Genomic DNA, 27,020 nt, shown 5'->3' on the forward strand with positions numbered 1-27,020 from the left:
GAAGGCTGCACTTCTCAAGTCTCCTCGAGTCTTATCGCAGGCTGCAAAACAGGAAGACGCAAAAAGGAATTCCGCTGGGGGGCTTCCGGGTCAAGAATCCGTTCGGGGTTCTTACGTCAAAGTGGGCGAGAGAACGACGACGGCGGGCTTCCCGTTTTGTCCTCAATTCAACGCAAACGCACACGCGGTTCTTTAGAACCAATAATAATAATAATAATTATAATTATAGTGGGTCGTGTAAGTGGCATTGGAAGGAGGCCATTTTGAAAATTGGGACCAGTTTTGTTTTTGTTGTTGTTGGAATGTCCTGAAAGACGAACGCGAGCGTCGCATTCGATTGGCCCACATTTGAGTCTTTACGTCCTTCGCGTCAAGAGCCAATTTGGACCCAAAATGGCGGCGGAGGTAGCGGCTTCAAAGGTGGAATAAACAGGAAGCGGGCCCACCGGAGAACTTCCCGGAAAAGACCATTTGACGGCCACCTCGTGACTTTGCTGACACGGGTGCTTCCTCGCCGTTTGTGTGCGGGTGTGCGGCCGTGCCGGAACACACCCCTTCGCCCCCCCCCCCCCTACCCTCGCCCGCCTCACCTGCTTCCTGCCTCCGTGGGAAAGTCACGCCTGACCATTCAAAAGCCGCATGGGACTTGAGTGCTTTCATGACTCACACACACAGACATATTTGGTGCTTGGAAATAAAATGTATGATTGTAATTATAATTATTATTATTATTTGGTCCCCATATGTCAAATGGTCCCCAGAACGCGACTGTAAACAGGTTTGTGTCCCCATAACCACTAATAAACAAGAGCACGCGCACACACACACACACATTCACAGATAACTAGCTAGATAGCTAGCAACCCAGATAGTTATATAGCTAATAGCTAGCTAGCTAGATCGTTAGCTAATACACTGATTGTCACTATTAAATACACAGAGAAATCTAGCTAGCCAGCTAGTAGATAGCTAATAGATAGCCAACAGATAGCTAGCTAGATAGCTAGCCACTTAGATGGCTATGTAACTAAAACATAGCTAGCTAGATAGCTAGTTAGCTAATACACTGAATGTCACTAATTAAATTAAAAATAATAATAGTAACAATAACAATAATAATAATACATTTGATATGTCACTTCCTCGTTTGTATTGTTCAATCAATATATTAAAAAAAAGCAGACATAGATTACGTTATGATGGGAAATGTTTCGGTTTTGCACCACATTTGTTTTCCAACAGGTTTCTGGAACGGATTATGGTCGAAAAGCCATCAAATATTGCATGACATGACAGACATGAAAAGGGGAAAAAAAACCCTTTGTGGCCCACGTCTACTCTTGCGGTGTGGCGAGAGAGCCCCCTGGCGGTGGCAAACACAACTGCCACACAACCAGCGCGGAAGACTTGGTATTGAAAGACGATGATGACGTCACCGACGTGCACGTGACTGTGAAAGCTAAAATACAAATCATGTTCTTGATTTTTTTTTGTTACTAAAACCAATTTTCAGCAGTTGGTTCCCTCAAGTCGATAGCGCCTTTAGCGTAGCGTGCTAAAAGTAGCGCTTGAAAGAAGATGACCACCTGCTTCGGAAGTCGCGAATCCGCTCGGGCGTTTCCATGACGACGACGAAGTTCGTTCGTTCGTTCGTTCATTGGAGGAGACGCTCGCGATCGCCGTGGTCACGGTCGTCGTGGTCTTGGGGGGCGTCGCCGTCCGCTCGAGGGCTCTCGTCCTTGTTGGGGACGTCCAATCCCAGCATACACACCGCACTGGAAAGATCAAACAAAGGTCAGAGGTCAAGGAGTTTTTCCGTGGATGAGCGGCGGCAGCCGCACGCACCAGTTCGTTCACTCAACCCGGAAGTAATTCAAATAGATTGAAAGCTAGCTAGATAGCTATTAGCTACATAGCTAGCCAGCTAGCCAAATAGCTAGCTAGATAGCTAGCCAGCTAATATATAGCCAATAGATGATGATAATAATAATAATAATAAATTTCACTTCTGAGCGCCTTTCAAGGTCACTTTACAGTCAGAGGATCAGTTTTACTGTGGGTGAGCAGCGGCAGCCACACGCGCCAGCGTTCACTCAACCCACTCATAGAAAGCTAACTAGCCAGCTAATAGATAGCCAATAGCTAGCTTACTAGCCAGCCAGATATCTAATAGACAGCCCGCTAGATAGCTAGCGCGCCAGCTACATAGCTAATAGTAATTGGTAATTAGCAAGGCCAGAAGGTGTGGAATTACATTTTGGTGTTGGAGGTCAAGGTCAACTTTTCAAACGGGGGGAGGGGGGGGGGTCAAAGTGAGAGTCCGGTTTCAAAAATCGGGTTTCCAGTTCCAATTTTAGGCCCGGCGTGAACTTTTGTTGAGTCGGCCTGAAATGCTTCAGAGACTTGAAGACGCCACTTCAGATGGGATGGAGCGCTGCCATTACAAGTACAACTTGAGGACTCCTTCTGAGTGCACTCGGCATCGAAAAAGATGCACCTAAACATTTTTTCAAGTGTTTTTTTTTTAACTCCTTGACTGCCAGACCATGTGTCAAAAAGTGTCCACTCCAGTGCCAGGGTTTTTGTCAGTGTCACTCCAATTCCAGGACCCGCAGAAGACCGACTTTGAGGACTACATCAACATTCAAAACAACATTCAAAACCTTACACTCTCTTCTTTCACCAGACAAAAAGAGTTAATTCCTAAGTGACATGGGTCAGGAGTTATCTGAGCTTGAAATGGGGGCAGATGTACAAAATACAATACATATTGGATGATATTGCGCACAGGTGTCAAAGTCAAGGCCCGGGGGCCAAATCTGGCCCACCGCATCATTTTATTCGGCCCTTGAAAGCAAATCAAACTTTTGAAATTCCACGCTCATCTATCGAGCTTGTGAGCTAGTTAGCTAGTTAGCTTTCTTTCTATTCAGCCATCTGGCTAACCCCTTACAATATAGCCCGTTAAATACAGCTGAAACTGGAACAAACCGCTCACATGGACAAAAGGGGAAACGCCGCCCCCTTGCGGGAGGGGAAAAACGTTGCCGGAGGTCTGGCCAGCTCTTCATTGGCACCCAAACGACATCATATTTTTAATCCGTGAATAAATTGTGTAACGGAGGCTGAGTGACTCACCCCAAAAGGGCGACTGGGATGGCGCACAGGCCGGCGCCCATCAGGAAGACAAAACCGGGGTACCAAGACACGGTGGCGGCGTACAAAGTACTGAAGAGCGCCCCCGACAGGTTGGAGGTCAGCACTTCGGCGAAGGACAGCAAAGCAAACAAGGCGCCTGCGTCAGAGGGAAAAACAAAAAAAGGGTTCAAAAGCTTCCAGGTTAGCTAGCGCGACGGCTACCCACCTCGCTCCGACTCGGAGATGATTTGGGACATGGTGGACCGCAGCACCGAGAAGGGCATGATGGACAGCAGCATGGGGATCCTGGCTAACGACCGTGAAAACACAGAGACATGTTGCGGTTAGCTAACGATGGCTAATGACGGCTAACGATGGCATGCAGCTTGGGGATCCTGGCTAACGACCGTGAAAACACAGAGACATGTTGCAGTTAGCTAACGACGGCTAATGACGGCTAACGACGGCTAACGATGGCATGCAGCTTGGGGATCCTGGCTAACGACCGTGAAAACACAGAGACATGTTGCAGTTAGCTAACGATGGCTAATGACGGCTAACGACGGCTAACGATGGCATGCAGCTTGGGGATCCTGGCTAACGACCGTGAAAACACAGAGACATGTTGCAGTTAGCTAACGACGGCTAATGACGGCTAACGACGGCTAACGATGGCATGCAGCTTGGGGATCCTGGCTAAGGACCACAAAAACACAACATGTTGCAGTCAGCTTACGACGGCTAACGACGGCTAACGACGGGCGCTCCGTTGCCGGCGTCTCACCTAAAAACATCATGAGCGTGCTTTCGGAGAAGGCCACGGCGACGGCGCCGGCGGCCATGGACAAGACGCCAATCAGCACCACCGTCAGCGGCGGGACGCGGCAATACGTCAAAGCGGCCACGCCGGCGAAGCTAAAGAGAAAAACGGCGGAGGAGAGCGCCGCGCCGTAGCCGATGAGAATCTCCGTCCAGCACAGCGGCGCCTTCAGCTCGTAGAGGAGCACCGACGAGAAGCTGCCCACCGAGGCGAAGGAGAAGCTGGCGAAGATCAACAGCAGCAGGACCAGCGCCGCCCGCCGCTCCGACGCCGCAAACATCCGGTAGATGGACCGCAGCGCCTGCCGCGCCCCCGACTGGGCGCCGTCGGCGACCGGTCGCCTGACCGTCTCCTCCAAAACAAAGATGGCGTAGAGCAAGACCAGGATCTGACAGGCGGCCGAAGTCAGGAAGGGCCCGTTGAAGCCCGCCGCCCGCAGGAAGTAGCCCGAGGACAGCGCGGCGGCGCCCGATAGCAACCCGATGCTCATGTCCAGGCCGGCCATGCGTAGCGTCATCCCGCCGCCGCCGCCGCCGCCGCTCACGTCGGCCACGTAGGCGAAGCAGCCGCCCAGGAAGGCGCCAAGACCGCCGAAAAGGGCCGACAGGAAGGAGGCGGCCACCAGCAGGTAAACGTTGAGCCGCTGCGAGGTGACTAGCAGCAGCGCTAGCGTGTAGAGTAGCGTGCCGGCCACCGGCAGGACGATGGCCGCCTTGCGGCCCCCCCGGTCGCTGTACGCCACCAGCAGTAGCGTGACTAGCAAGGACGGCGCCGCCGACAGGATCTGAGAGTACAGCGAGAACAGCGACGCCTGCCGCTGCACTTCCTGGAGACGTACCCAAAAAATGACGTCGTTGCTAGCTAGCGCCGCTTTGCTAACGCTTCCCGCAGCCGATGCCAGCGCCGACGACTCGCCTGGAAGTCGGCGGTCCGGTTGTCGGCGCCGCTGGCGTTGCCGCACGCGGACGCGTCGTCCGCGGCGGGGTAGCTGCTATTGGTTAGCTCCTGCCATAGCCGCCGGTACACGTACTGCGGCACTAACGGGTACGTCAGGTACGCCGAGAAGGCGTATGCGGCCACCACCGGCTCCACCAGGAAAAGGCCCTTCATCTAGCTGAACACAAACAAACGCCAAAAATTGTCGCCGAGGGAGAAGCTAATAGATAGCAAATCCATAGCTAATAGAAAGCTAATAGATCGCCAGCTAGACAACTAGCTATATAACTAATAGACAGCCAGCCAGATAGCTACCTAGCTGGCCAGTTAACATCGGACTTCCGTTCCGACCAAACGGTCGTAAGTCAAAATGGTCGTAAGTCGAAATCCATTCAAAATGTTGAAGAGAGTCGATTGCCGTGCGAGAGTGAGATGCTGGTTGGCTGGCCAAAATTGTCCTACGCGTTGTCGGGCAGCTAGCGGGTAGCGGTGCCAGGCGTTGAATTAAAATTTAAAACATGGAGGTCGTGACCCAATGGAGGGGGGTTCCAATCCAAACGCTGCCATTCAAGTATCGCGTTATTGTTTACAACCTGAGAGTAGGGACCTATCATAGCTGTGTCCGGCGCCACCATGTCTGGACATTAGGGATATATAAATAGGGCCGACACGACCAGTCAGACTTTAGTTCGCTGACGAAGCCTCTTGGATAGGAGGCGAAACGTCCGAAACCTTCAAATTTGTACAGATGACGGCTGAAGAAACCTTCTCATCGATGTTTACAACTTGCATATGGACCTACTAACGTCCCGTGACACGCACAAGGTTGCGTGCGTGCGCAAAGTGGACCACGTCCGTTTCGAGAGACACGCAAACAATTTGAAAATCATCTGTCGGGACGCGGAGGGTCTTTCTTACCCGTTCAAGACGTATTTATGTTCATCTCGCCTCAGGTCTGACCAGGTTCAGGAAGCCGCTCAGGAGTCTGATCGATATCGGTCGGTGGCTGTAGTCAAGCGATAAAGGTCTGGCCCGCCCACCTCTTATTCGATTGGACAACTTCGTCTTCATAACAACGCTGTCATTGGCTATTGTCTGCCATTTAAAAATCGGACGAGAACGTTTACGCGACTCGTGTGTATTCTTTTGAAATGATGTACTGAGTTAATAAATCAGAGTTTTGTTTTGAATTACATTTTTCGAGAAGTTGTGTGTTCCAAAAGTCCGCCGCCATTGGCTCGAGTAGACTGCTGCGTCCCCCAATCAGGCCCAATCCCCGCCCATGCCTTCGTCCGATTGGACAGTCAAAGATTGCATAAACTCGTGACTAGTTCTTGAGGGGTTTGAAAGGCGCTTATGAATACAATGTATTATTATTATTATTATTATTATTATTATTATTATTATTATTATTATTATTATTATTGACTGTCGTTTCGTGCGCTGTGGCACTTACGGGTGTTGCTCCTTTTCCGGTATCTGAGGAGAGTTTGATTTGACTGGCGGAAATCATACCACGTGTTTATTACGCCAAAAATGAGGCGAGGAAAGGGAAGTTCGGTACTGTCATGACAGCCGACTGTCAAAAGTGTGGACCAAAATATTTTTCCACACTCGTGTATATTGCACTACAAATATGTCTCCATTTACTACATAAGATGCCATATTTACGTATGTGTATGTATTTGTCGAGTTTTGTTCTGTGAAACCAGAGAAGTCCCTCCTACCTCCAAATCCGACTGCACAGGTTGGACGAGAACATTCTTATTTTCATGTGTTTAGAATAGTAAAATATCCGTCTATTTTGGGTATATCGAGCGTTATTCGGATTTAAGGGGGATATCTGCACATTTTTATGACGGTTTTTCCATTCCGCTAAACCACGCCAAGCGAGGAAAATGCGTACATTGGCGCTGGAATGTACCATTGTGCCACCGAGAGGGGCGTTTTTTTGTTGTTGTGACAGCGAAGTCGGAACTCGGCGGTGAGAGTCGATGAAGCGAAGGCGATCAAGAAACGCTTTCCTTTGCCCGACCTGTTGTTTGTTGTGTTTATTCATTTATCCTTTAACCTTGACGGCGATGGAAATGGCGTCGTTGAGGCTCTCTTAGGCGTTCGCTCCGAATGTCCATCGCGTGAGCGGAGCGCTTGCTTGTGAAGGTAAATGCCGGTTTGACGCAGGGAAGCCCGGGAATCAGCGATTAGGGCTAGCCCGCTAAAGCTAACGCGGCTAAACCTAGTCGCCATTCCAAGAATGTATCAAGACCCGGTATGTTTTTTTTAGACAATCCGAAATAAATGAACGCAAACAAGGCATTCGCATGAGGCCGGTGTGTCACGTCATTTATATTTTTGGCTTCAAATAAAAGTCGTGACTCTCCGTGCCTGCATACCGGCCTCTTAAGCCCCCCCACCCCTCCCCTCGGTGGCTTTTAACCTGGTCGCAAAATGAACATTCGTCGTAAAATTGGACCGATGGAATCCGTGTCCGTTTTTGTGCATCGTCATGCGGGATGCGAGGTGACGGACGCGTCGGTCGAATTGTCATTTGGAAATCCTCCTCCAGCCGCAGTGAGGAAATGAATCGGATGATCGAACCGCAGCATCAATTGCGGCACGTTTGATGAATGCTTTGCACGGCCGGGCATTACAACCCCAAGCCCCAAAAATGTTTGAAAGTGAGCGATTGATCGTTACACCGCCTTCTGGTTGCATCGTGCATGGAGACATCCGTTTTCTTGTCATTCACCCTGCAGCCGATTCCAGGTGATTTTGGGCCAGAGGCGGTTTACGCCTTGTAATGGTGGCCACCCTAACAGTGATACCTTGACTTGGGAACTTTATTGGTTCCCAGGAAGTGTGTGTAAGGTGAAAAGTGTTTATTCCAAACATTAATTTCCCATAATAAACCATTAAAATGAGAATAATCTGTTCCCAGGTCCCCATAAAACATGATTTTCTACTAAATTATCCTTAAACTACACCTAACAAACCTTATTTTATGTATAATAAATGTGCTATGATATGTATATATGTAATTAAAGAAATAAACTGTACTGTAGAATAAAGTTGTTTTCATGACCTTTGTTATGGTAGTTGTCAATGGATGGTAGCAATGGCCGATTTAGTGTAATGGTACGGATATGGTATGGATAGCGAAAAGTTTGTTAGCTAAAGCGTTCGTAAGCCGAGGTATCACTGTATAAACAAACGGGCATGCTTCACAAACGACAAGGTGGATTTGACTGCATTTCGACTGTCTCATCTTGTCCTCAACAGTAAGTTTGGATCGACGGTTCTAAGTTTGCCGTCTTTCTGACGTCCCAGTTGTAGGCGATTACGCCTGGCGTCCAAGATGGCCTTCAGCAAAGGTTATCGCATCTACCACAAGCTGGACCCGCCCCCTTACAGCGTCATCGTGGAGACCCGCGCCCGCGAAGAATGCCTCATGTTTGAATCGGGGGCCGTCGCCGTCCTCTGTAAGGAGTCGTTTGTTTGTTTTTTTGTTTTTGACTCGCTGCCATTTTACTGGTATCGCCTCATCAGCAGAACTGAGCCTATGTGGTAATGATCTGAGAAGTCCAAATGAAACGTCACCCCTCCATGGCGATTTAGTGAAGGGTTTTGCTGTTTGATCAAAATAACTTCTTTGACTGCCCTTTCAAAGCATGGATTTTCTTTCGCTACGATTTTAACCTCATTGTCGTCGAATGAGTGGTTGCTAGCTTTTCGCTGCAGATGTACCGCAGATTGAGGCCCACGAGTATCTTTTTTTGCCACTCGCCGCCATTTCACGACCGCACGTCTGACGTTTGGCTCCTCGTCATATTTAGCGGCGGCCGAAAAGGAGGCCATCAAAAGCGCCTATTCCAAGATTGTGGACGCCTACGGCATCTTGGGGGTCCTCCGCCTCAACTTGGGTGAGCGGCGCGCACAAAATGGCGTCGCTGCAACGGAGCGCCTCGATTGAATCGGCGGTGGCCATCTTTGCTTCCCGCAGGCGACTCCATGCTCCACAGCCTGGTGGTGGTGACGGGCTGCAGCTCGGTGGGTAAAGTGCAGGAATCGGAGGTGTTCCGCGTGACGCAGACGGACTTTGTGTCGCTGAAGAACGACCCCGGCGACGAGGAACGCATCGGCGAGGTGCGCAAGGTGCTCAACTCGGGTCACTTCTACTTTGCCTGGTCCGCCTCGGGCGGCGGCATGGACCTCAGCCTCAACGCGCGTCGGCGCATCCTGGAGGACACTACGGACAACCGCTTCTTCTGGTAGGCCACGCCCACGTCCGTTCCTCGCCGTCCAAATGGCGGTGGATTTTCCTGAAGAAACGTCCCGAGCCCTTGCTAGCCAGCTAGCCAATAGATAGCTGGCTAGATGACTAGCCAGCTAGATGGATATATAGGTCATAGCTAGCCAGCTAGCAAATAGATACTATGGCTAGCTCGATGTAATTGCTCCCAGGAACCAGTCCCTGCACCTGCACCTGAAGCACTACGGCGTCAACTGCGACGACTGGCTGCTGCGGCTGATGTGCGGCGGCGTGGAGATCCGCACCATCTACGCCGGACACAAGCAGGCCAAGGCGTGCATCTTCTCGCGCCTCAGCTCCGAGCGCGCCGGCACGCGCTTCAATGTGCGCGGCACCAACGACGACGGCCAGGTGGCCAACTTTGTCGAAACCGAGCAGGTCAGGGCTTTTTGGGTTTTGAATGCGCTAACATGTTCAATGCGTCCTTTTTATTATAATAATAATAATCAGAATACATGACATTTTTAAGCGCCTTTCAAAACTCTCAAGGTCGCCAGCGGAAGTAACTCAAATAAATAGAAAGCTAGCTAGCTAATAGATAGCGAGCTAGATAGCTATATAAGTTGATAGTTAGCTCGATAGCTAGCCAGCCAGATAGCTAACAGATAGCAAAAAGATGGCAAATAGATAGCCAGCTAGGTAGCTCGCTAGTAGTATTGTTATCATTATTATTATGCTTTAAGCAGATGAAGGAAAAGTAAAAACATTGCCAGCGGTCTGGTGAGTGAACGCTGGCGCGTGTGGCTGCCGCTGCTCACCAACAGAAAAACTTATCCTGTGACTGAGATTTTTGAAATGAAATTTTTATTATTATTATTATTAGCTATCTGGCAGGCTGGCTAGCTATCTATTGGCTACCTAGCTTGCTAGCCGTTTGCTATCTATTAGCTACCTATCTGGTTATCTATCTGCTGTCTATTAGCTGCCTGCATTGAAGCAATCCCATTTCTGCCATCATTTGTGACCCGGGTCCGAAATGGACCTGGACGCCTTCACAATCAGTTGAATGTGGCTAACTTTTGCCCCGCTAACATTTTCAACGCGTCCTTTTTGCAGGCCATCTTCTTGGACGACAGGGTGTCGTCTTTCATCCAAATCCGCGGCTCCATCCCGCTTTTTTGGGAGCAGCCCGGCATCCAGGTAAGGCCAAAGGTCAACCCACTCGTCCGCCCTCGCGGTCAGCCGCTCCTCAAAAAGGCGAACGCCCCGTCGTCCACGACCGTGACCGAGATCGGTTGCACTTTGGCGCCCCCGGCGGCCATTTAACGCATCTCCTCCCCTCCGTATCGGATGCTGTGTTCAGAAAAAGTCCCTTAAGGGGGTTTTGTTGCACCTGAACGACAATCGGCAAGGCAGGCGACGCGATGACGATGACGATGACGACCCTCACTTGGTAGAAGGATCTTGTCTTTCTTGCCTGTTGGCCTCTTTTCGCTTTTGGACTCAGGCGCTGTCACGAAATGCACTGGGGGGGGCGGGGCTTTGACTTTGGCACCTGTGCTTTAAAGGCACTCGTCACAAATCCGCCGGTAGCCATTTTCATTTCATTTCTTGGTCAACGTTGCCGCTTCCGCCTTTTCCACAAAAGTTTTTTTCCACGCTTCTGATTGGATAAACGGAATGAACGAGACCTTTTTTGGTTGTTGATTGGCGGAGGGAACTTCTTTAAAAGACACAAGTGACATTGCACAGATGGCGTTTTTGGTTCACCGTTGGTCGGTAAAGGGCGTTTCTCTGTTTTTCTCAGCTCCCCGACATCTTTGGTCAGGTGAGAGCCTGGTCTGAAAACACGCCCCCCACCTTAATAATACAGGTAACGTCCGACTTACGACCGAGTTCCGTTCCGACCAAATGGTCGTAAGTCGAAATCCATTCAAAATGTTGAAAAGAGACTCGCAAACGCCGCCCCTCTGGTGCCATCGCTCAGTCGATTGCTGTGCGGGAGTGACATGCTGGCTGGCCAAAATTGCGGTACGCGTTGCCGGCCTGCTAGCGTGTTGCGGTGCCAGGCGTAGAATAAAAAAAATAAAAATAGGGTCTGGATGTCATGGTCGTAAGTACGGGTGGCCGTAAGTCGATGTTACCTGTCATAATAATAATCACACATTTTGTTTGTAAGCGTCGCCTCCACTTGTTAATCGACACCTGGCTACGTGTTGCTAACGCTTAGGAGCAACCGAAAGACAACGGAGGCCAACCGGGGCGTGTTTTCAGGCGCGTTGACGGGGTTGGTAGCGCTTCCCGCTTTTGAGGTCCTGCTCCACTTGCCCCCCACCGACGTCCCCTCCCCAAACTCAACGCTCTCGACTTGCAGGATCGCGATCCAAAACGCAGTCGAGTCGGCAAGTCGAAACTCGCAAAATTCCTGCGTTGACGGTGGAGAGCATGACTCATGCGCTCCAGGTGATAATAACAAGAATACATTTCATTTCTAAGCGCCTTTCAAAACTCTCAAGGTCAAGGTGGATGTGCTGAAAATGGCGGTACAGTAGATGGCGCTTAGGTAGGCCCCCCCCCCCTTACCCCTCCATGTCCTTGTTTGCTTTGTGGCAACGCCGAGCTTCACTTTGCGTTTTTCTTTCTGAATTTGATTCTTCGGCGCGTCGCGTTCGACTCCGTCTGTTAGCCGCGTGTAGTTGCTAATCTCTTTCCACGTCTGCAACGGCAGGTGGGCTCACACCGCGTCAAACTCTCCCGAGGATTCGAAGCCAACGCGCCGGCCTTCGAAAGGTACTTCCTTACACGTTTTCATCGCCGCCTCGGCGGACATTTTGCGCTCGGGCGTATTCCTTAAAATGGCCGAGCTAATCTCCGTGCTGCACCTTGGGGGCTGGCGGCCTTATCTGCTTAGGCCGTCATATCGCAACTCAACTGTCTTTCTCATATTCACAATATTTGCTCCATGAATTCTTATGAAATCATTCCAAATTTCCTGCTATTTAGCTGTCTAGCTAGCTATCTAACGGGCCAGCTAGCTAGCTATCTAGGTGGCTTCCTAGATAGCGAGGAAGCCACCTAGATAGCTAGCCAAATAGCTAGATAGCGAGCTAAACAACTAGCTACGATGACAGACGGTCAAATGAGCATGGCAACATTTTATATGAGTCGCAGTCGCAGCTGTAGGCGGCTGTATCGTCACGTAGTTATGAAGGGTTGGATTGATTCCCGCATAGCACGACTGAAGGCCTCGCTGTCAAATGTACGGCTCGCCGATGCTTTCGAGTGCTCTTGAAATCAACCGGCGTCAACTACAACGTACTCTAGCTTGTTTATTGATTTGTGAGGGTTTGCTTTGGTGTGTCTTCCAGGCACTTCACCGCCCTGAAGAGCTTGTACGGCAAGCAGGCGATCATCAATCTGCTCGGCAGTAAAGAAGGAGAACACATGCTCAGCAAAGCCTTTCAAGTGAGACGCACACAAATCTTTCTTTTTGTCACCAGTCGCGTTGTCCAAGAGGGAACAAAATGCTTTAGAGTGCGCCGTATAATTTTTTTGGGTGCAGTATTGTATTTAATCAAGTATAGTGATACCTCAGCTTATGAATGCTTTAGCTCATAAACGTTTCGCCTTACACACATTAAATTCACGAGAATATAATCTTGGCATACTAACTAGTTTTCTAGCACATTTATTATACAGTAAAGTCTCGTTATATCGATAGTCCCGGTTATATCGATATTTTTTCGGACTCCCTTGAATATCGATATAACAAGACTTTACTGTACATAAAATAAGGTATATTTTGCTTAGTTTTAAGGCTTCTTTAGTCGAAAATTATGTTTTGTGGTGACCTGGGAACGGATTATTCTCATTTGAGGGGTTTCTTATGGGAAATACATGTTTGGAAGACACACTTTTGGCCTAACACACACTTTCTGGCAAGCAATTAAGTTCGTAAGCTGAGTTATCACTACGGTGGGAATTGCAAACGTCGTGGTTTTAGTGGCCTTTGGTGGAAGTCATTTTGTGAGTCCCGCCCCCCAAACGTGGTCCGATTGCCCTTTTGTCCGCCAGAGTCACCTGAAAGCGTCGGAGCACGCCGCCTGGGTCAAGATGGTCAACTTTGACTACCACCAGAACGTGCGCGGCGGCAAGGCGGACAAGCTGCACAGCGTGCTCAAGCCGCAACTGGCCAAGTTTGTGGAGGACTGCGGCTTCTTCTACTACTCGGGAGAGATGGGCATCACCAGGTCAGCCGCCGCCGCCATTTTGATCCTCGTTCCATCGCAAATCCACCCTAAACTCATTTGCTGCCATTCCTAAATGGTTTTGTATTCACGAATCGAAAAGTATGAAGCGCCATTTTTTTTGTTTGGGTTTTGGTTTTTCTTGCGTGGGGTGCCGATAAAGCGCTGGTCAGACCTCTGTCCATGTTTTTTACCTTCCACGAGAGGGCAGCGTTTGCCTTTTGTCCATGTTAGCGCCGTGTTACAGCTTCAGCTCTTGCTAAAGCACTATATAAATCAGTATGGATTGTATTGTATTCTGTACAGGTGCCCCCATTACAAGCTCATATAACTCCAGACCCATATCACTTAGGAATTAACTTTTTTTGGATGAAAGAAGAGAGTCTAAGGTTTCTTACGCCGCATTGAATGTTGATGTAGTCGTAAAAGTCAATATTCTGCGGGTCCTGCAATTTGAGTGAAAATGACAAAAACGCTGGCACTGCAGCGGACGCCTATTTGTCTGGCAGTCAATGAGTTAATGTGCGTGGTTTTTGTAGGAGCCAGGGTGGCACCATCAGGACAAACTGCCTGGACTGTTTGGACAGAACGAACAGCGTCCAGGCCTTCTTTGCCCTGGAGGTACGACACGGAGCGGGGCGGGGGTCTCCATTTTGGATCCCATCACCATGCGGCCTGCCGCCATTTTCAGATGCTGTCCAGGCAACTTGAGGAAATGGGCCTGACGGAGAAACCCCAGCTGGTGGCCCGCTTCCAGGAGGTCTTCCGGACCATGTGGTCGGCCAACGGCGACTCGGTCAGCAAGATCTACGCCGGCACCGGCGCCCTGGACGGCAAAGCCAAGGTGCTGGGCTGCACGCCGCTCGTGCTAAGGTCGCCGCGTGCTACATTTTAACTCTCGCGTGTGTCGTGTGCGTCTTTTTTTGCCGCCCTGCGGGACGCTCTTCACGTCCGGTAAGTTCCCCCCCCACCCACCAAAGTACTTGTGGCAAGCTGGGATGAGGGTCTCTTTTCTTCTTCTGTGGTTTTTATTGGATTTGAGGAGGGTCCTTTCTTTTCCCCCGTCACTTTTTTTTAATTTGGTGTCGTGCCATGAAACATTTCTAAGCGCCTTTCAAAACTCTCACGGTCACTTTACACTCACAGGTCAAGTTTTTCTGTGGGTGAGCAGTGGCAGCCGCACGCGCCACCGTTCACTCAACCCAGAAGTAACTCAAATAGATGGAAAGCTAGCTGTTAGCTAATGGATAGCAAATAAATAGTGACTAGATAGCCAGATAGCCAACAGCCAGCCATCTAGACAGCTCGCTAATAGATAGCCTGATAGCCAAGAGGTAGGCGCATGTAACTGCCGCTACTCCCCCAGAGTAAAACTTCATCCTGTGACCGTAAAGTGACCTTGAGAGTTTTGAAAGGTGCTTAGAAATCAAATGTATTATGAATATTATAATTAAAAGATGCGTGTCCATTCTCAAAGCCGCCACTCCACCGCGCGGAGGATGGAGGAAATAAGTAACCCCGCCCCCTTGTGGTGCCCTTCAGGGTGGCAAGCTGAAAGACGGCGCCCGCTCGGTGACCAGGACCATCCAGAACAACTTTTTCGACAGCTCCAAGCAGGAAGCCATCGACATCCTGCGGCTGGGCTCCACGCTCAACAGCGACCTGGCCGACAAAGCGCGGGCCTTGCTCACCACCTCCAGCCTGTACGGTGAGTCCATCGTTCGTCCATCGTCCGTCCCCGTCCGTCCCCCCCATTGGCCAAAATGAACCTTAAGGCGTCTAACGGGCCTCTTGTCTTCCTTCTCTGCACGCTGCGGGCGCTCTTGTTAGTCACCGAGCCCGTCTTGCAGTCAGGTACGCTACCCGAGTACCCTTCAAGTGTACCCGCCTTGTCCTTCACTTTCATACTCTCATACGTGATGGTTGTTTCCAGGAGCCGTATTGTCCCCCACTCTCACACATTTCAAGGTTCACGGGGTCCGTGCAACCCCCCTCCCCCCAAAAAATAGTGTCTCCTTCCCCCTCCCGTTTTTTTGCCTCCATCTCATTTGTGTGAAAAACATTGTGATGTCACCCATCATTTTCTTGATTTAACTTTTTACAATTACCGTATTTCCCGATGTATAAGGGCCACCACAAAGCTTTGATTCACTTCAATGGGATGACCCTGCGCCTTATACTGTGTTGTGCCTTATATTTGGAATTATTTTTATAGATCATACTTGCCAAACTTTTATCATTCATTGAAAGTGCGCCTTATCATCTGGTGCACATTATACAGGTAACATCCGAGTTACGACCGGGTTCCGTTCCGACAAAACGGTCGTAAGTCAAACGGTCGTAAGTTGAAATCCATTCAAAATGGCCGACGTAACGTTGACACGACAGGATCGTAGACAATGTCGATCTGTTTTCGATTGAATACTCTTATATACCAAACTGTTTACAGTTCATTTATACATTTGATCACTTTTAGTGTCATTTTATACTTTGTATGAGCAATTTTTATCACGGTATAACTGTACCTGTAATGTATACAACACTGTTTACTGTAGAGTTCATTTATAAATGTTATACTTACCTTGCTAATGGCCAGAAGAGGTCGCCCGACACATACACTCGGACTCAGGCGGGAACGCCAAAGGAAAAAAAAGCAGTTTACAGTCCTACAGGAGACGGTATCTGCACTGTATAACTACCGTATTGCGTGTAGTCACGCAGTAGATGGCTGTGCTAGTGTGTGACATGCTGGCTGGCCAAAATTGTGGTACGCGTTGCCGGCTGCTTGCGTGTCGCGGTGCCAGGTGTAGAATTTTAAAAAAAGGGTATGGCGGTCGTGGTCACAAGTACGGGTGGTCGTAACTCGCGCCGGTCGTAACACAGATGTTACCTGTAAAGGAATGCACCTTTCATTGGGAGTGCGCCTTATATATATGGGAAAATACGGTACACAATGAAAAAGAAGAGCCAGTCCTGGAAGTGCTTTCACTCATTTTGGTGTTTTGTTTTTGGGGCGCAGCTTCCCCCAGGGTGCTTCTGGGCATGTGCCAGAACCACGGCAAGTACACGCGACCCAAGAGCATCCGGGTGTGCGTGGGCACCTGGAACGTCAACGGCGGCAAGCAGTTCCGCAGCATCGCCTTCCGCAACCAGACTCTTAACGACTGGCTGTTGGACGCCCCCAAAATCGCCGGGCACCCCGACTTCCAAGGTGGGATTGGGACGTTTGGGTTTTCGCGCTCTCCCCCCCCCCCCCCCCCTTCCCCTAATTGCCGTGCCTCCGCTTTGCAGACAGCAAAGCCAACCCCGTTGATATTTTTGCCATCGGCTTTGAGGAAATGGTGGAGCTCAACGCCGGAAACATCGTCAGCGCCAGGTACGTGGGGGGGGGTCCGCACGGACCCACACCCAAGTACAGTGATACATTGTCTTACGAACGCTTTAGCTAACCAACTTTTCGCCGTACTTACATTAAATTCGCGAGAATGTAATCTTGGCATACGAATTAGTTTTCGGGAAACACACAAAACGGCACAATGGCTGGCCGACTAGTTTTCGGTGCAAGAACACCAAACCACACGGCCGAACAGCGCCACCGTAGCTGCCGGATTACTTTTCCACACCCACTTTCTTTGAGTGCACTCAGATGTGGTTTGTTAGCAGGTGGAGTACGTTTGCTATTGTGGGAGCAAAAAGACCCCATCACAGGCTAGTGTTAAGCCAAAGAGGACACAAAAGAAAATGACAGTCGAGGAGAAGGAGATCATCGAAAAACACCAACGAGATGTGCGTTTGTGTGACTTAGCTGTCCCAGTACCAGTACACTAAGTCGACCATTGCTACGTGTGGCTAAGCGTGTTTGTGTGTTGTCTAAGCAATGGTCTCAGGCAATCGAAGAGGTTGAAAAACTTCTGTTGATTTGGATGAACGAAAAGCAGCGAGCAGGGGATAGTTTGAGTGTGGGTATTATCGCCGAGAAAGCACGGCAACTTCGCTCGGCTATCATCATGAGGTAACTACATCAACGACCATCACAAAGGTCAATAAAATCACTTTAGTATATAGTACAGTTTATTTCTTTCATTGCAATACAATAGCACAATTATTATGCATAAAATAGGGTATATTTTTGTGTAGTTTTAAGGCTTATTTATTAGAAAATTATGTTTTATAGGGACCTAGGAACGGATTATTCCCATTTTAATGGTTTCCTATGGGGAATTAATGTTTGGAAGACACACTTTTCGCCTTCCACACCCTTTCTGCGAACCAATTAAGTACGTAAGCTGAGGTATCACTGTATTGGGGCCACACCGGGGGTTATCTTTAATTTCCAGTCTGTTGTTGACGTGTTTATGGGGTAAATCGCTGACCAGGTATGCAGAATGTGAGTTTTCATCAAATGACCTTCATTTTGGCAGCACCACCAACCAGAAGCTGTGGGCCGCCGAGCTGCAGAAAAACATCTCGCGGGATCACAAGTACGTCCTGCTGGCGTCGGAGCAGCTGGTGGGCGTGTGCCTGTTCGTCTTCATCCGCCCGCAACACGCCCCCTTCATCCGGTATTGGCCGCTTCGAAGATAGGAATGACGGCGGAGGCGGCGTCGCTCGTCTCATTTTTGGGGGGGTGTCACGCAGGGACGTGGCGGTGGACACGGTGAAAACGGGCATGGGCGGAGCCACGGGCAACAAAGGGGGCGTGGCCATCCGCCTGCTCTTCCACACCAGCAGCATCTGCTTCGTGTGCTCGCATTTCGCGGCGGGGCAGTCGCAGGTCAAGGAGAGGAACGACGACTACAACGAGATCACGCGCAGGCTCAGCTTCCCCATGGTGGGCGGGGCCAAAAAAAAAAAACTATTATAATCATAATCATAATAATAATAATAACAGCAGCCACACACACGCCAGCGTTCACTCAACCCGGAATAACTCAAATAGCTAAAAAGTTTGCTTATCTTTAACTATCTATTTGTTATATATTAGCTATTTAGCGATCTATTGGCGAGCGAGCTAGCTTTCTATCTATTTGAGTAACTTCCGGGTTGAGTGAACGCTGGCGCGTGTTGCTGCCGCTGCTCAGCCACAGAAAAAAACTGTTCCTGTGACTGTAAAGTAAGTGTCCTTGAGAGTTTTGAAATGTCCGATGATGATTGATTTGTCTCCCACTCCAGGGACGCCTGCTGTACTCTCACGACTACGTTTTCTGGTGCGGCGACTTCAACTACCGCATCAACCTGCCCAACGACGAGGTGAAGGAGCTCATCCGCCAGCACGACTGGGACGCGCTGACGGCCGGCGACCAGCTCTTGGACCAGAAGAATGCCGGGATGGTACGTGTCTCAATGACGGTTGCTAGCAGTCAGGTCCTCGTTGTCATCGGGATTTCCAAGAGTCTGCTTGACGTTTGGATGAAAAGGACGAAAAGCTAGCTAGCTATTTGCTATTTTTTATATTTTATATTTTTGAAAGGCGCTTAGAAATCAAATGTATTATTATTATTATTATTATTATTTATTATTAGCTAGCTAGCTATATAGCTGGCTCGCTGCTGGCTATCTACCTGTATACTCGCTATATATTTATATATTCTAGCTAGCCAGCTATTAGCTATCTATTAGCTAGCTAGCTTTCTAGCTATTAGAGTTATTTCTGGGTTGATTGAATGCCTGCGCATGTGGCTGCCGCTGCTTACCCACAGAAAAACTGATCCTGTGACTGTAAAGTGACCGTGAGATTTTTGAAAGGCGCTTAGAAATGAAATGGAATGAATTGTTATTATTTTGATAAAAAACGACTTTGACAACCTTGGACTAAACCACGTTGACATCCGTCCTCTTTGTGCATTTGGCGGCCATTTTGTGGCTCAGGTGTTCCGGGGATTCACCGAGGGCAAGCTGGACTTTGCGCCCACGTACAAGTACGACCTTTTCTCCGAAGACTACGACACCAGCGAGAAGTGCCGCACGCCCGCCTGGACCGACCGCATCCTGTGGAAGCGCAGGAAGTGGAACTTTCACAAAACAGGTACGCGCGCGCGCGCGTGCGCACCTAAAATGGCGACGTGATGACTTTGCCGCGTTGGCGTGTAGCTGAGGAGATGAACGTGGTGGGCGCCGCGTCCACGTCGGCCGAGAAGGAGGACGACCCGGATTCCCCCTGGAGCCCCGGGACCCTCAAGTATTACGGCAGGGCCGAGCTCAAGACCTCAGACCACAGGTTGGTGCCGGACAATCACTCCTTGTAGTGATTGTGCCAAAATGTGTCCACTGCAGTGCCAGGGTTTTTGTCATTGTCACTCAAATTCCAGGGTCCACACAATAGTGAGTTTTAGGACTCCATAAACATTCAACGCACCATTAGAAACCTTAGACTGTCTTCTTTCATCAGAAAAAAAGAGTTCATTCCTAAGTGATATGGGTCTGGAGTTATCTGAGCTTGAAATGGGGGCAGATGTACAAAATACAATACAAAACCTGCCCCCCCCCAAAAAAAAAAAAAAATATCAAGAAAAACACATTAATATGAGGATCTACACACTGTTTAATGTGTATGAAATGATAGCTATCTATTAGCTATCTAGCTAGCTATCTATTAGCCAGCTAGCTTTCTATCAATTTGAGTTACTTCCGGGTTAGCGCTAAAGCTGTAATAAAGCGCTAACATGGTAAAAAGGGGAAACGCTGCCCCCTTGTGGAAGAGAAAAAAAATCCTGAGGTCTGACCAGCGCTTTATCGGCACCCAAGCATGAAAACCCCCAAAACCCGAACAGATTCGGGAATGGCGCTCCACGTCATGCTTTTCAAATCCCGCATTTGATGGCGACCCGATGTTCTCGCTAGGCCGGTAGTGGCCGTCCTGGACGTGGACATCTTGGAGGTGGACCCGGAGGCCCGGCACCAGGTCTACAAGGACGTGATCGCCTTGCAAGGCCCCCCCGACGGCACGGTCCTGGTTTCCCTGCGCTCGTCGGGACCCGACGACTACTTTGACGACGCGCTCATCGACGAGCTTCTCGACAAGTTTGCCAACTTTGGCGAAGTCATCCTCATCAGGTGGGTCCAAGACCGCAACAAATACTCATGCTCATGCTCATTTTTAGCTGGAGCTCATGTTAAATTCGGGAGCATATAGTCTCAGCAGACGAGCTGGTTTAGGGTATCACGAGCAACTACACTAACGACCATCACAAATGTCAATAAAAGGACTTTATTCGACAGTGCAGTTTATTTCTATCATTACAATACAATAGCACATTTATTATACATAAAATGAGGTATACTTTGTGTAGTTTCTAAGGCTTATTTTGTAGAAAATGATGTTTTATGGGGACCTGGGACCGGATTATTCTCGTTTTAATGGTTTCCTATGGGAAATAAAGGTTCAGAAGACACACTTTTCACCACTTTCTGGGAACCAATTAGCTTCGTGATCTGAGGTATCACTGTATTTTTAATTGCATCGCCTAAGGAGCGCTCATGTGACGTATGCCTTTAGATTTGTTGAGGAGAAGATGTGGGTGACGTTCCTGGAGGGTTACTCTGCTCTGGCCGCTTTGTCCCTCAGCGCCTCGGCCGTAAGTTCCTCCGCCGTCCAGATGTTTCCGTGGATCAACACAGACTTGAAAGTCCATGCGTGAATCCCGACATGTTGTCGCTGCAAATATTAGCTTTAAATCCCAAACCCGAGCCTATTCAAGTCCAAGACCTTGCGTCAGGTTCTGGGCAAGGTTCTGGACATCCGCCTGAAGAGTCCCGGCTGGATCAAAAGCCTGGAGGAGGAGATGAGCGCCGAGCGCGTGTGCGACGGCGGCGGCGTCGGCGTCCCCGCCTCGGCCAGTTCCAGCCTGCTGGCCGAGGACGCCGACCTGGGCGACGACGACGGCTACGACATGGAGGGCGACGTGGACGAGGAGGTGGAGGCCGTCCTGCCGCAGCACCTGCAACCCGGCGCCGGATCGGCGGCGGGCTGGTCGCCGCTGCCTTCGCCGAGGGGAAGTCCCTGCGCCTCCCCGACCCAACCGGCACGACCGGCGCAAGGTGCCTGATGAGTTTGAGGATTTGCGCAACCACCGACGGGCTTGTGTGCGCTCCAAAGAAATGTCATTGAGTGTCAGAACGCACTAAGAGAGACGCTGTCAGCCATCTTGTTGACATTAAATTAGCTGTTTAAGCTAACCTGACTCTCCATTTTAAGGTCCACTTGCTTGTAGGCACGTCATGTATTAGCCAGCTAGCTATCTAGCTTACTTATCTGTTTTAGTTACTGCTCACCCAAAGAAAAACTTAGCTAACAGTGACCTTGAGAGTTTTGAAAGGTGCTTATAACTATCTATTTGCTAGCTAATAGCTATCTATTCGCTAGCTATTAGCTATCTATTCATTAGCTATTAGCTATCTATTTGCTAGCTATTAGCTATCTATTCGCTAGCTAGCTAGCTTGCTATCTATTTGCTAGCTAGCTTACGATCTATTTGAGTTACTTCCGGGTTGAGTGAACGCTGGCACGTGTGGCTGCCACTGCTCACCCACAGAAAAAAACGCATGTCAAGTTGCATGTCGTCGGGCGAGGGGCGTCCTCAGTCGATAGCAGTTTTTTGTTTGTTTTTCCCGCCCAGGCCCCCCCGTGGACTTGCAGCCCGGCGCGCCGCCATCCCAAGGCCTGGAACCCAAGCGCGCGCCACCGCCTCGGCCCAACGCGCCCCCGGCGAGACCCGCGGCGCCCCCTCAGCGCCCGCCGCCCCCATCAGGTAGACCAAAAACTCCTTGAGGAATACTTTTCCCCTTCAAGGGAGGGTCCGGACCCCTAAAGGACAAGATTTGCTTTCATCCTTGACCTTTCAGGTCGAGGTCAGGTCACGGCGGGAGCCCCCACCCCCGGAGGCGCATCCAGGCCGGTAGGTTTATAATCATAATAATAATAATAATAGTCATACATTTGATTGATAAGCGCCTTGCAAAACTCTCAAGGTCACTTTACAGTCACGGGATCGGTTTTTCTACGAGTGAGAAGCGGCAGCCACATGTGCCGGCGTTCACTCAACCCTGAAGTAACTCAAATAGATAGAAAGCTAGCCGGATAGCTAATAGATAGACAGTTAGCTAACTAGCTAGATAGCCATATAGCTAATAAATACCCAGCTACATAGCTAGCTAGCTAGACAGATAGGTAATATATAGCAAATAGATAGCCAGCTAGGTAGCTAGCTAATAGATAGAAAATGGATAGGAAATAGCTAGCTAGATAGCTAGACAGATAGCTAATAGATAGCAAAAGGATAGCCAGCTAGGTAGCTAGCTAATAGATAGCAAATAGATAGCCAGCTAGACAACCAACTAGATAGATAGACAACTGGAAAGCGAGATGGCATATTTATTCAAGTATAACGCGCACGATGGCGCCGCCCTTGTGGTTTTCTCCAGAATCTCCCCCCTCGAGCAGGCGTGATCAGCGTGGCCCCCCAAACTCGTCCGTCTCCCCCACCTCACCCCGGAGCGCCCCGGCCCGCCGCCGACGTGCACCCTGGGGCCCCGCGACCCAATGCCGACACCCACCCGGGGGCCCCTCGGCCGGTACCCGCTGCCGCGGCTGATCTTTCTCAAGGTGGGGGCTGGTTTTTGTGTCTTTTTGAATAATAATCATTTCATTTCTAAGCACCTTTCAAAACTCTCAAGGTCACTTTACAGTCACAGGATGAGTTTTTCTGTGGGTGAGCAGGAGCAGCCACACGCGCCAGCTTTCACTCAACCCGGAATAACTCAAATACATAGAAAGTTAGCTAGCTAATAGGTAACTGATAGATAGCTAATAGCTTGCTAGCTAGGTAGATAGCTAATAGATAGCGACATGAGCCAGCGTTCACTCAATCCGGAATAACTCAAATAGATAGTAAGTTAGCTAACGAATAGATAGCAAACAGACAGCTAGCTAGGTAGCTTTGCCCCCCCCCCCCGATGTATTGAAAGCTACTTTTGTCTTGCAGGCCCTCCGCTGCCGACGGCGCCCCCTGTGGCGAGGCCGTCCTTACCGGCGCCCATCCAACCGCAAGCCCCGCCGCAGCTGCCCGCCCCCATGATGCCAACGCCCGCCGCCGCCCCCCCGCAGACGCTGGCGTCCCCGAAGCCGCCGCCCCGATCCCGCTCGCATCACGCTCTGCCGTCGGACGCCGCCAAGGGCGACTCGGCCGCGCAGGTTCGTCACCGTGACGATTGACCCCATGACCCCCGCCCCCTTCAATGGAGCGCCTCTCTTTCAAAATGTCTTCTTCTTCTTCTTCTTCGTGACTCTTTTGTCTTTTCTCTCGCAAGCCGGACAAGCCATCGAGGTGACAGGTACTTCACGTCTTTCCTCTGTGGCGCATGTCGTCCTTTTTGTCCTTTGTGTCCACACAAAGACGAAACGTGTCTTTCCATGACTTGGTTCATCCGTGTTTGTGTTGGGTTGTGCTTGAAGGCCTCCCATGGGGTGGGGCGGTTTGCTAATAGATAACTCAAACAGAGAGAAAGCTAGCTAGCTAGCTAGCAGCCATCTAGCTAACGAGATAGCTGGCCAGGCAGCTAATAGATCTGCTTCAATTCCAAGCTGCGACTTCCACATACGCATACGTTTTCTTTGTGCGACAGGCGAACGGATTGCACGGCGTCCAATCGAAGGCCGTCGCCCCGGAGTTCCCGCCCTCCGTCCCCGCCCGGTGGTCGTCGTCCTTGTCCGCCGCCCTCCTGCCGCCCCCGCCGCCCGCTATGCCTCGCAGTCGCTCGCAGGAGACCCTGCGCGCCTCCCCGCACCTTTTACCCGTGGAGCCGCTCCCCGTCCGACCCTGCAGCACCAACCCGTTCACGGGCCGGCGCGACCGGCCGCCGCCCGTCCCCCCCGCCGTTGTCCCGCACCGCCCGTCTCGGGGCGCGTCCCCGACGGCGCCCTCGCCCCGCCGCCAGCCCTCAAATTGGGTGACTTTCAACGAGGACTTCCCCGCCGCCTCCCTCACGGAACCGGCTTGGTTAACTGAATCCGTGGCCCCCCCGGCCCCCTTTCTGATCCCCGAGCCGGACTGGTTGACCCCTTCCCCGGCGTCCCGCGCCCGTCGGACTAAAACTCTGCCCCCCAACGCGAGCCTCTTCCCCGAACCGGATTGGTTAAGCGACATCCAAGCCCCTCCCCCTCCGCCTGTCCCATCGCGCTCTGGCGCGGCGGTCCCGAAACCCCCTGACGGATCGGGTCCCGCCTGCCTCCTCTGAAGGCTCGACGTCGACATATTTGCGTGAAAGTATTTAAGACGAGCTAAAACGTCGGTGCTCCCATCGTCCACTCGATTAAAAAAAGTAGATACAGTGACACCTCGGCTTACGAACTTTTCGCTTTACGAATGTTAAATGTATGAAAATGTTACCTTGGCATACAAACTATTTTTCGGGATACACACGTTGCGCCACAATGAGCGGTGTGTCGTTCGCGAACGAGCCCGTTCTCCTAACAAGAAAATGGCAGCCGACTCATTTTTGTCCTCTATTCCCCGCCCCCAGTCTTCGGTTAAAGCCGCGTGATTGGTCAAGAATGCAGCAGTGAGGGGGTGGTTTAAACATTAAAGAGACAGGCAGACGACAGAAAGACAGTGACAAAATGGATAGAAAACAGTGACATTTAGACTTTTTTGATAGGTCAAAGGCAAAGTGTAGACCACAAGGTTAAAATTCCCATCAATCAGGCTTCATAAGCCATCTGTACACTTGATGTAAAAAGCTAGCAACCCAGCTAAACAGGACACAATTGATGAGGAACTAGGTAAAATGATGGCAGAGACAAGGGATCATTCCTCAAGATGGTGAAAGAAGAAGGCTATGTTCCTCATCAAGTTTTTAATGCTGATAAAACCGGCCACTCCATTCCATCAACGACCATCCTAAAGATCAATAAAACAAATTTATTATACAGTACTCTTTCTTTCTTTAATTAGAATACCATAGCACATTTATTAGACATAAAATAAGGTGTATTTTGTGTCGTTTTAAGGCTTAGATAATTAGAAAATTAGGTTTTATGGAGACCTCGGAGCAGATTATTCTCATTTTAATGGTTTCCTATGAGGAATTAATTTTTGGGATACACACTATTCGCCTTACACACTCTGTCTGGGAACCAATTCAGTTCGTAAGCCAAGGTATCACTGTATATCTGTCTATTAGTTTTCTTGAATGAGCTGTGGCGCTTGTGCAATATCAAGGTCAGTTTCTGTGCTTCCCAACTGTGACTTTAACGCTTTGACGTAAGAGTTGCAAGTCATCTTTCCTCGTGGAAATCAAATCGAAACGACGTTACTGCCGTATATCGCGGACATGCAAATCATGGATGATAGCTCCAAATGCGCTCGTACCTCAAGGCTCCGTTGTGGACCGAAACGAGGACCTTTATTTGGCTTCAAAATCTGTAATAGAGCGTAGCGGGGAACACAACAAGCTCCACATTTCACATTTGTGCAGTGTCAGTGTGGGGTCAGGGGTCACGCTGCCCTCATGAATGTATCCCTAGGCCGTTCTAAATCTACCACTGTTGCATTGTACGTAGTTGTTTATGTCGAAAACCCTACATGTGTGTTTGCACAATTATATCTAGATGGATAGATAGATACGTATCTATATACAGGTCACATCCGACTTACAACCGAGCTCCATCTCGACCGAACGGTGGTAAGTTGAAATGGTCGTAAGTTGAAATCTATTGAAAATGTTGAATAGAGAGTCAGAGGCTAAATGACTCGCAAACTCCGCCCCTCTCTGGTGCCATCACGCGGTCGATTGCTGTGCGAGTGAGATGCTGGCTGGCTGGCCAAAATTGTCGGACGCGCTGCCGGCCTGCTAGCGCGTTGCGGTGCCAGGCGTAGAATTATAATTTTAAAAATCGGGTCTGGAGGTCGTGGTCGGAAGTCGAGACGGTCGTAAGTCGGATGTTACCTGTATACAACCCACATATGTATTTCTTTGTCCCCCCAAGCCCCAAAGACGTCTGTATGTGTGCGTTTGAGACTACGAATAATGTGGTGTTGGGGATGTGACAAACGACACAAGGGGCACACGCTTCATTTTGGGCTTCAAACTCCAGGCAATTCTTGAATATGTGGGGAAAAAATGTGGCGTGATATGTATTGTGTACATATTTTGTGTGGTTGTCTTAAATCAGTGTTGTACAATTGTTTGAACCTGCAACAGGGACATTATGTAATTTTCAAGCCCTTTGGTTTGAAATCATTCTCCGCAAAAATAACCAATATTGACGTCAAAAGTGAATGAAAGGCAGCAAATGGTGTTGTTCTCCTTCTCCACCATGTTTGTGTTGCGTTTGAGTTTTGACAGGCCACAAAATGGCTGCCTTTACGAGGCCAGTTTCGACTGTCGTGTCGTCGGTGTCGTCCATCTTTTGTTTTTAATTATGCAGAGTAATAACTGACTTTGTGCTACTGAACATAATCCTTATCAGCGTGAAGCAGCCATTCGTGTTTATCTCCGTGAATATTCCATATTTAAAAGGCGCAGTCGCTAGCACATTGATGTATCAAAAGCTAGTTTATGTTGTACGTATGAAACGAAATAAAAATGGAACCGAATGAATGGCGCTTGCTTGTGCTTACTTGTGGGCGGCAAT

At 49.8% G+C, this 27,020-nt stretch overlaps 2 protein-coding genes across 6 annotated transcripts; one reads left to right on the plus strand and one right to left on the minus strand.

Moving 5' to 3' along the window:
- Window positions 1-1,126: 1,126 nt before the first annotated feature.
- LOC148886928 (lysosomal proton-coupled steroid conjugate and bile acid symporter SLC46A3) lies at window positions 1,127-5,866 on the minus strand. 2 transcript variants are annotated; one of them, XM_089017697.1, is made up of 7 exons: window positions 5,813-5,866; window positions 4,874-5,072; window positions 4,164-4,784; window positions 3,923-4,053; window positions 3,365-3,448; window positions 3,139-3,295; window positions 1,127-1,775 (listed from the first exon to the last, which is right to left on the minus strand). In XM_089017697.1, exons 2-7 carry the CDS (start codon window positions 5,066-5,068, stop codon window positions 1,686-1,688), a joined length of 1,278 nt encoding a protein of 425 aa, XP_088873823.1. In that variant the 5' UTR covers window positions 5,069-5,072; window positions 5,813-5,866; the 3' UTR covers window positions 1,127-1,685. The 2 variants fall into 2 exon arrangements, with proteins under 2 accessions (XP_088873823.1, XP_088873822.1); XM_089017696.1 differs by having other exon boundaries at window positions 3,923-4,784; window positions 5,813-5,829.
- A 986-nt stretch (window positions 5,867-6,852) lies between these two features.
- Window positions 6,853-26,986, plus strand: synj1 (synaptojanin 1). 4 transcript variants are annotated; one of them, XM_089017067.1, is made up of 29 exons: window positions 6,853-7,054; window positions 8,222-8,373; window positions 8,728-8,814; window positions 8,895-9,162; window positions 9,356-9,581; window positions 10,260-10,343; window positions 10,507-10,596; window positions 11,872-11,933; window positions 12,512-12,608; window positions 13,218-13,393; window positions 13,930-14,011; window positions 14,082-14,234; window positions 14,933-15,098; window positions 15,221-15,244; window positions 16,410-16,601; window positions 16,682-16,766; window positions 17,812-17,952; window positions 18,029-18,221; window positions 18,563-18,721; window positions 19,259-19,415; window positions 19,481-19,607; window positions 20,231-20,443; window positions 20,886-20,964; window positions 21,106-21,427; window positions 22,006-22,137; window positions 22,232-22,284; window positions 22,811-22,991; window positions 23,371-23,579; window positions 24,011-26,986. In XM_089017067.1, the coding sequence occupies exons 2-29, from the start codon at window positions 8,250-8,252 to the stop codon at window positions 24,620-24,622; spliced, it is 4,494 nt and encodes a 1,497-aa protein (XP_088873193.1). In that variant the 5' UTR covers window positions 6,853-7,054; window positions 8,222-8,249; the 3' UTR covers window positions 24,623-26,986. The 4 variants fall into 4 exon arrangements, with proteins under 4 accessions (XP_088873193.1, XP_088873194.1, XP_088873195.1 ...); XM_089017068.1 differs by having other exon boundaries at window positions 14,942-15,098; XM_089017069.1 differs by lacking the exon at window positions 15,221-15,244.
- The last annotated feature ends 34 nt before the right edge of the window (window positions 26,987-27,020 follow it).

This window comes from Hippocampus bargibanti, linkage group LG16 (assembly GCF_051943395.1).
Source record: "Hippocampus bargibanti isolate YZ-2025 linkage group LG16, ASM5194339v1, whole genome shotgun sequence".
Lineage (NCBI taxonomy): Eukaryota > Metazoa > Chordata > Actinopteri > Syngnathiformes > Syngnathidae > Hippocampus > Hippocampus bargibanti.

What these genes read in the sequence shown, in the direction of transcription:
- synj1 (XM_089017067.1), top strand. Translation starts at nt 8,250, where the DNA reads ATGGCCTTCAGCAAAGGTTATCGCATCTACCACAAGCTGGACCCGCCC. An exon ending in CGGGCACCCCGACTTCCAAG is followed by an intron (nt 16,602 to 16,681) that starts GTGGGATTGGGA and finishes TCCGCTTTGCAG; the next exon opens with ACAGCAAAGCCAACCCCGTT. An exon ending in TGTCCCTCAGCGCCTCGGCC is followed by an intron (nt 20,965 to 21,105) that starts GTAAGTTCCTCC and finishes ACCTTGCGTCAG; the next exon opens with GTTCTGGGCAAGGTTCTGGA.
- LOC148886928 (XM_089017696.1), bottom strand. Translation starts at nt 5,068, where the DNA reads ATGAAGGGCCTTTTCCTGGTGGAGCCGGTGGTGGCCGCATACGCCTTC. An exon ending in CATCTCCGAGTCGGAGCGAG is followed by an intron (nt 3,296 to 3,364) that starts GTGGGTAGCCGT and finishes CCTCTGACGCAG; the next exon opens with GCGCCTTGTTTGCTTTGCTG. An exon ending in ATCCCAGTCGCCCTTTTGGG is followed by an intron (nt 1,776 to 3,138) that starts GTGAGTCACTCA and finishes TGATCTTTCCAG; the next exon opens with TGCGGTGTGTATGCTGGGAT.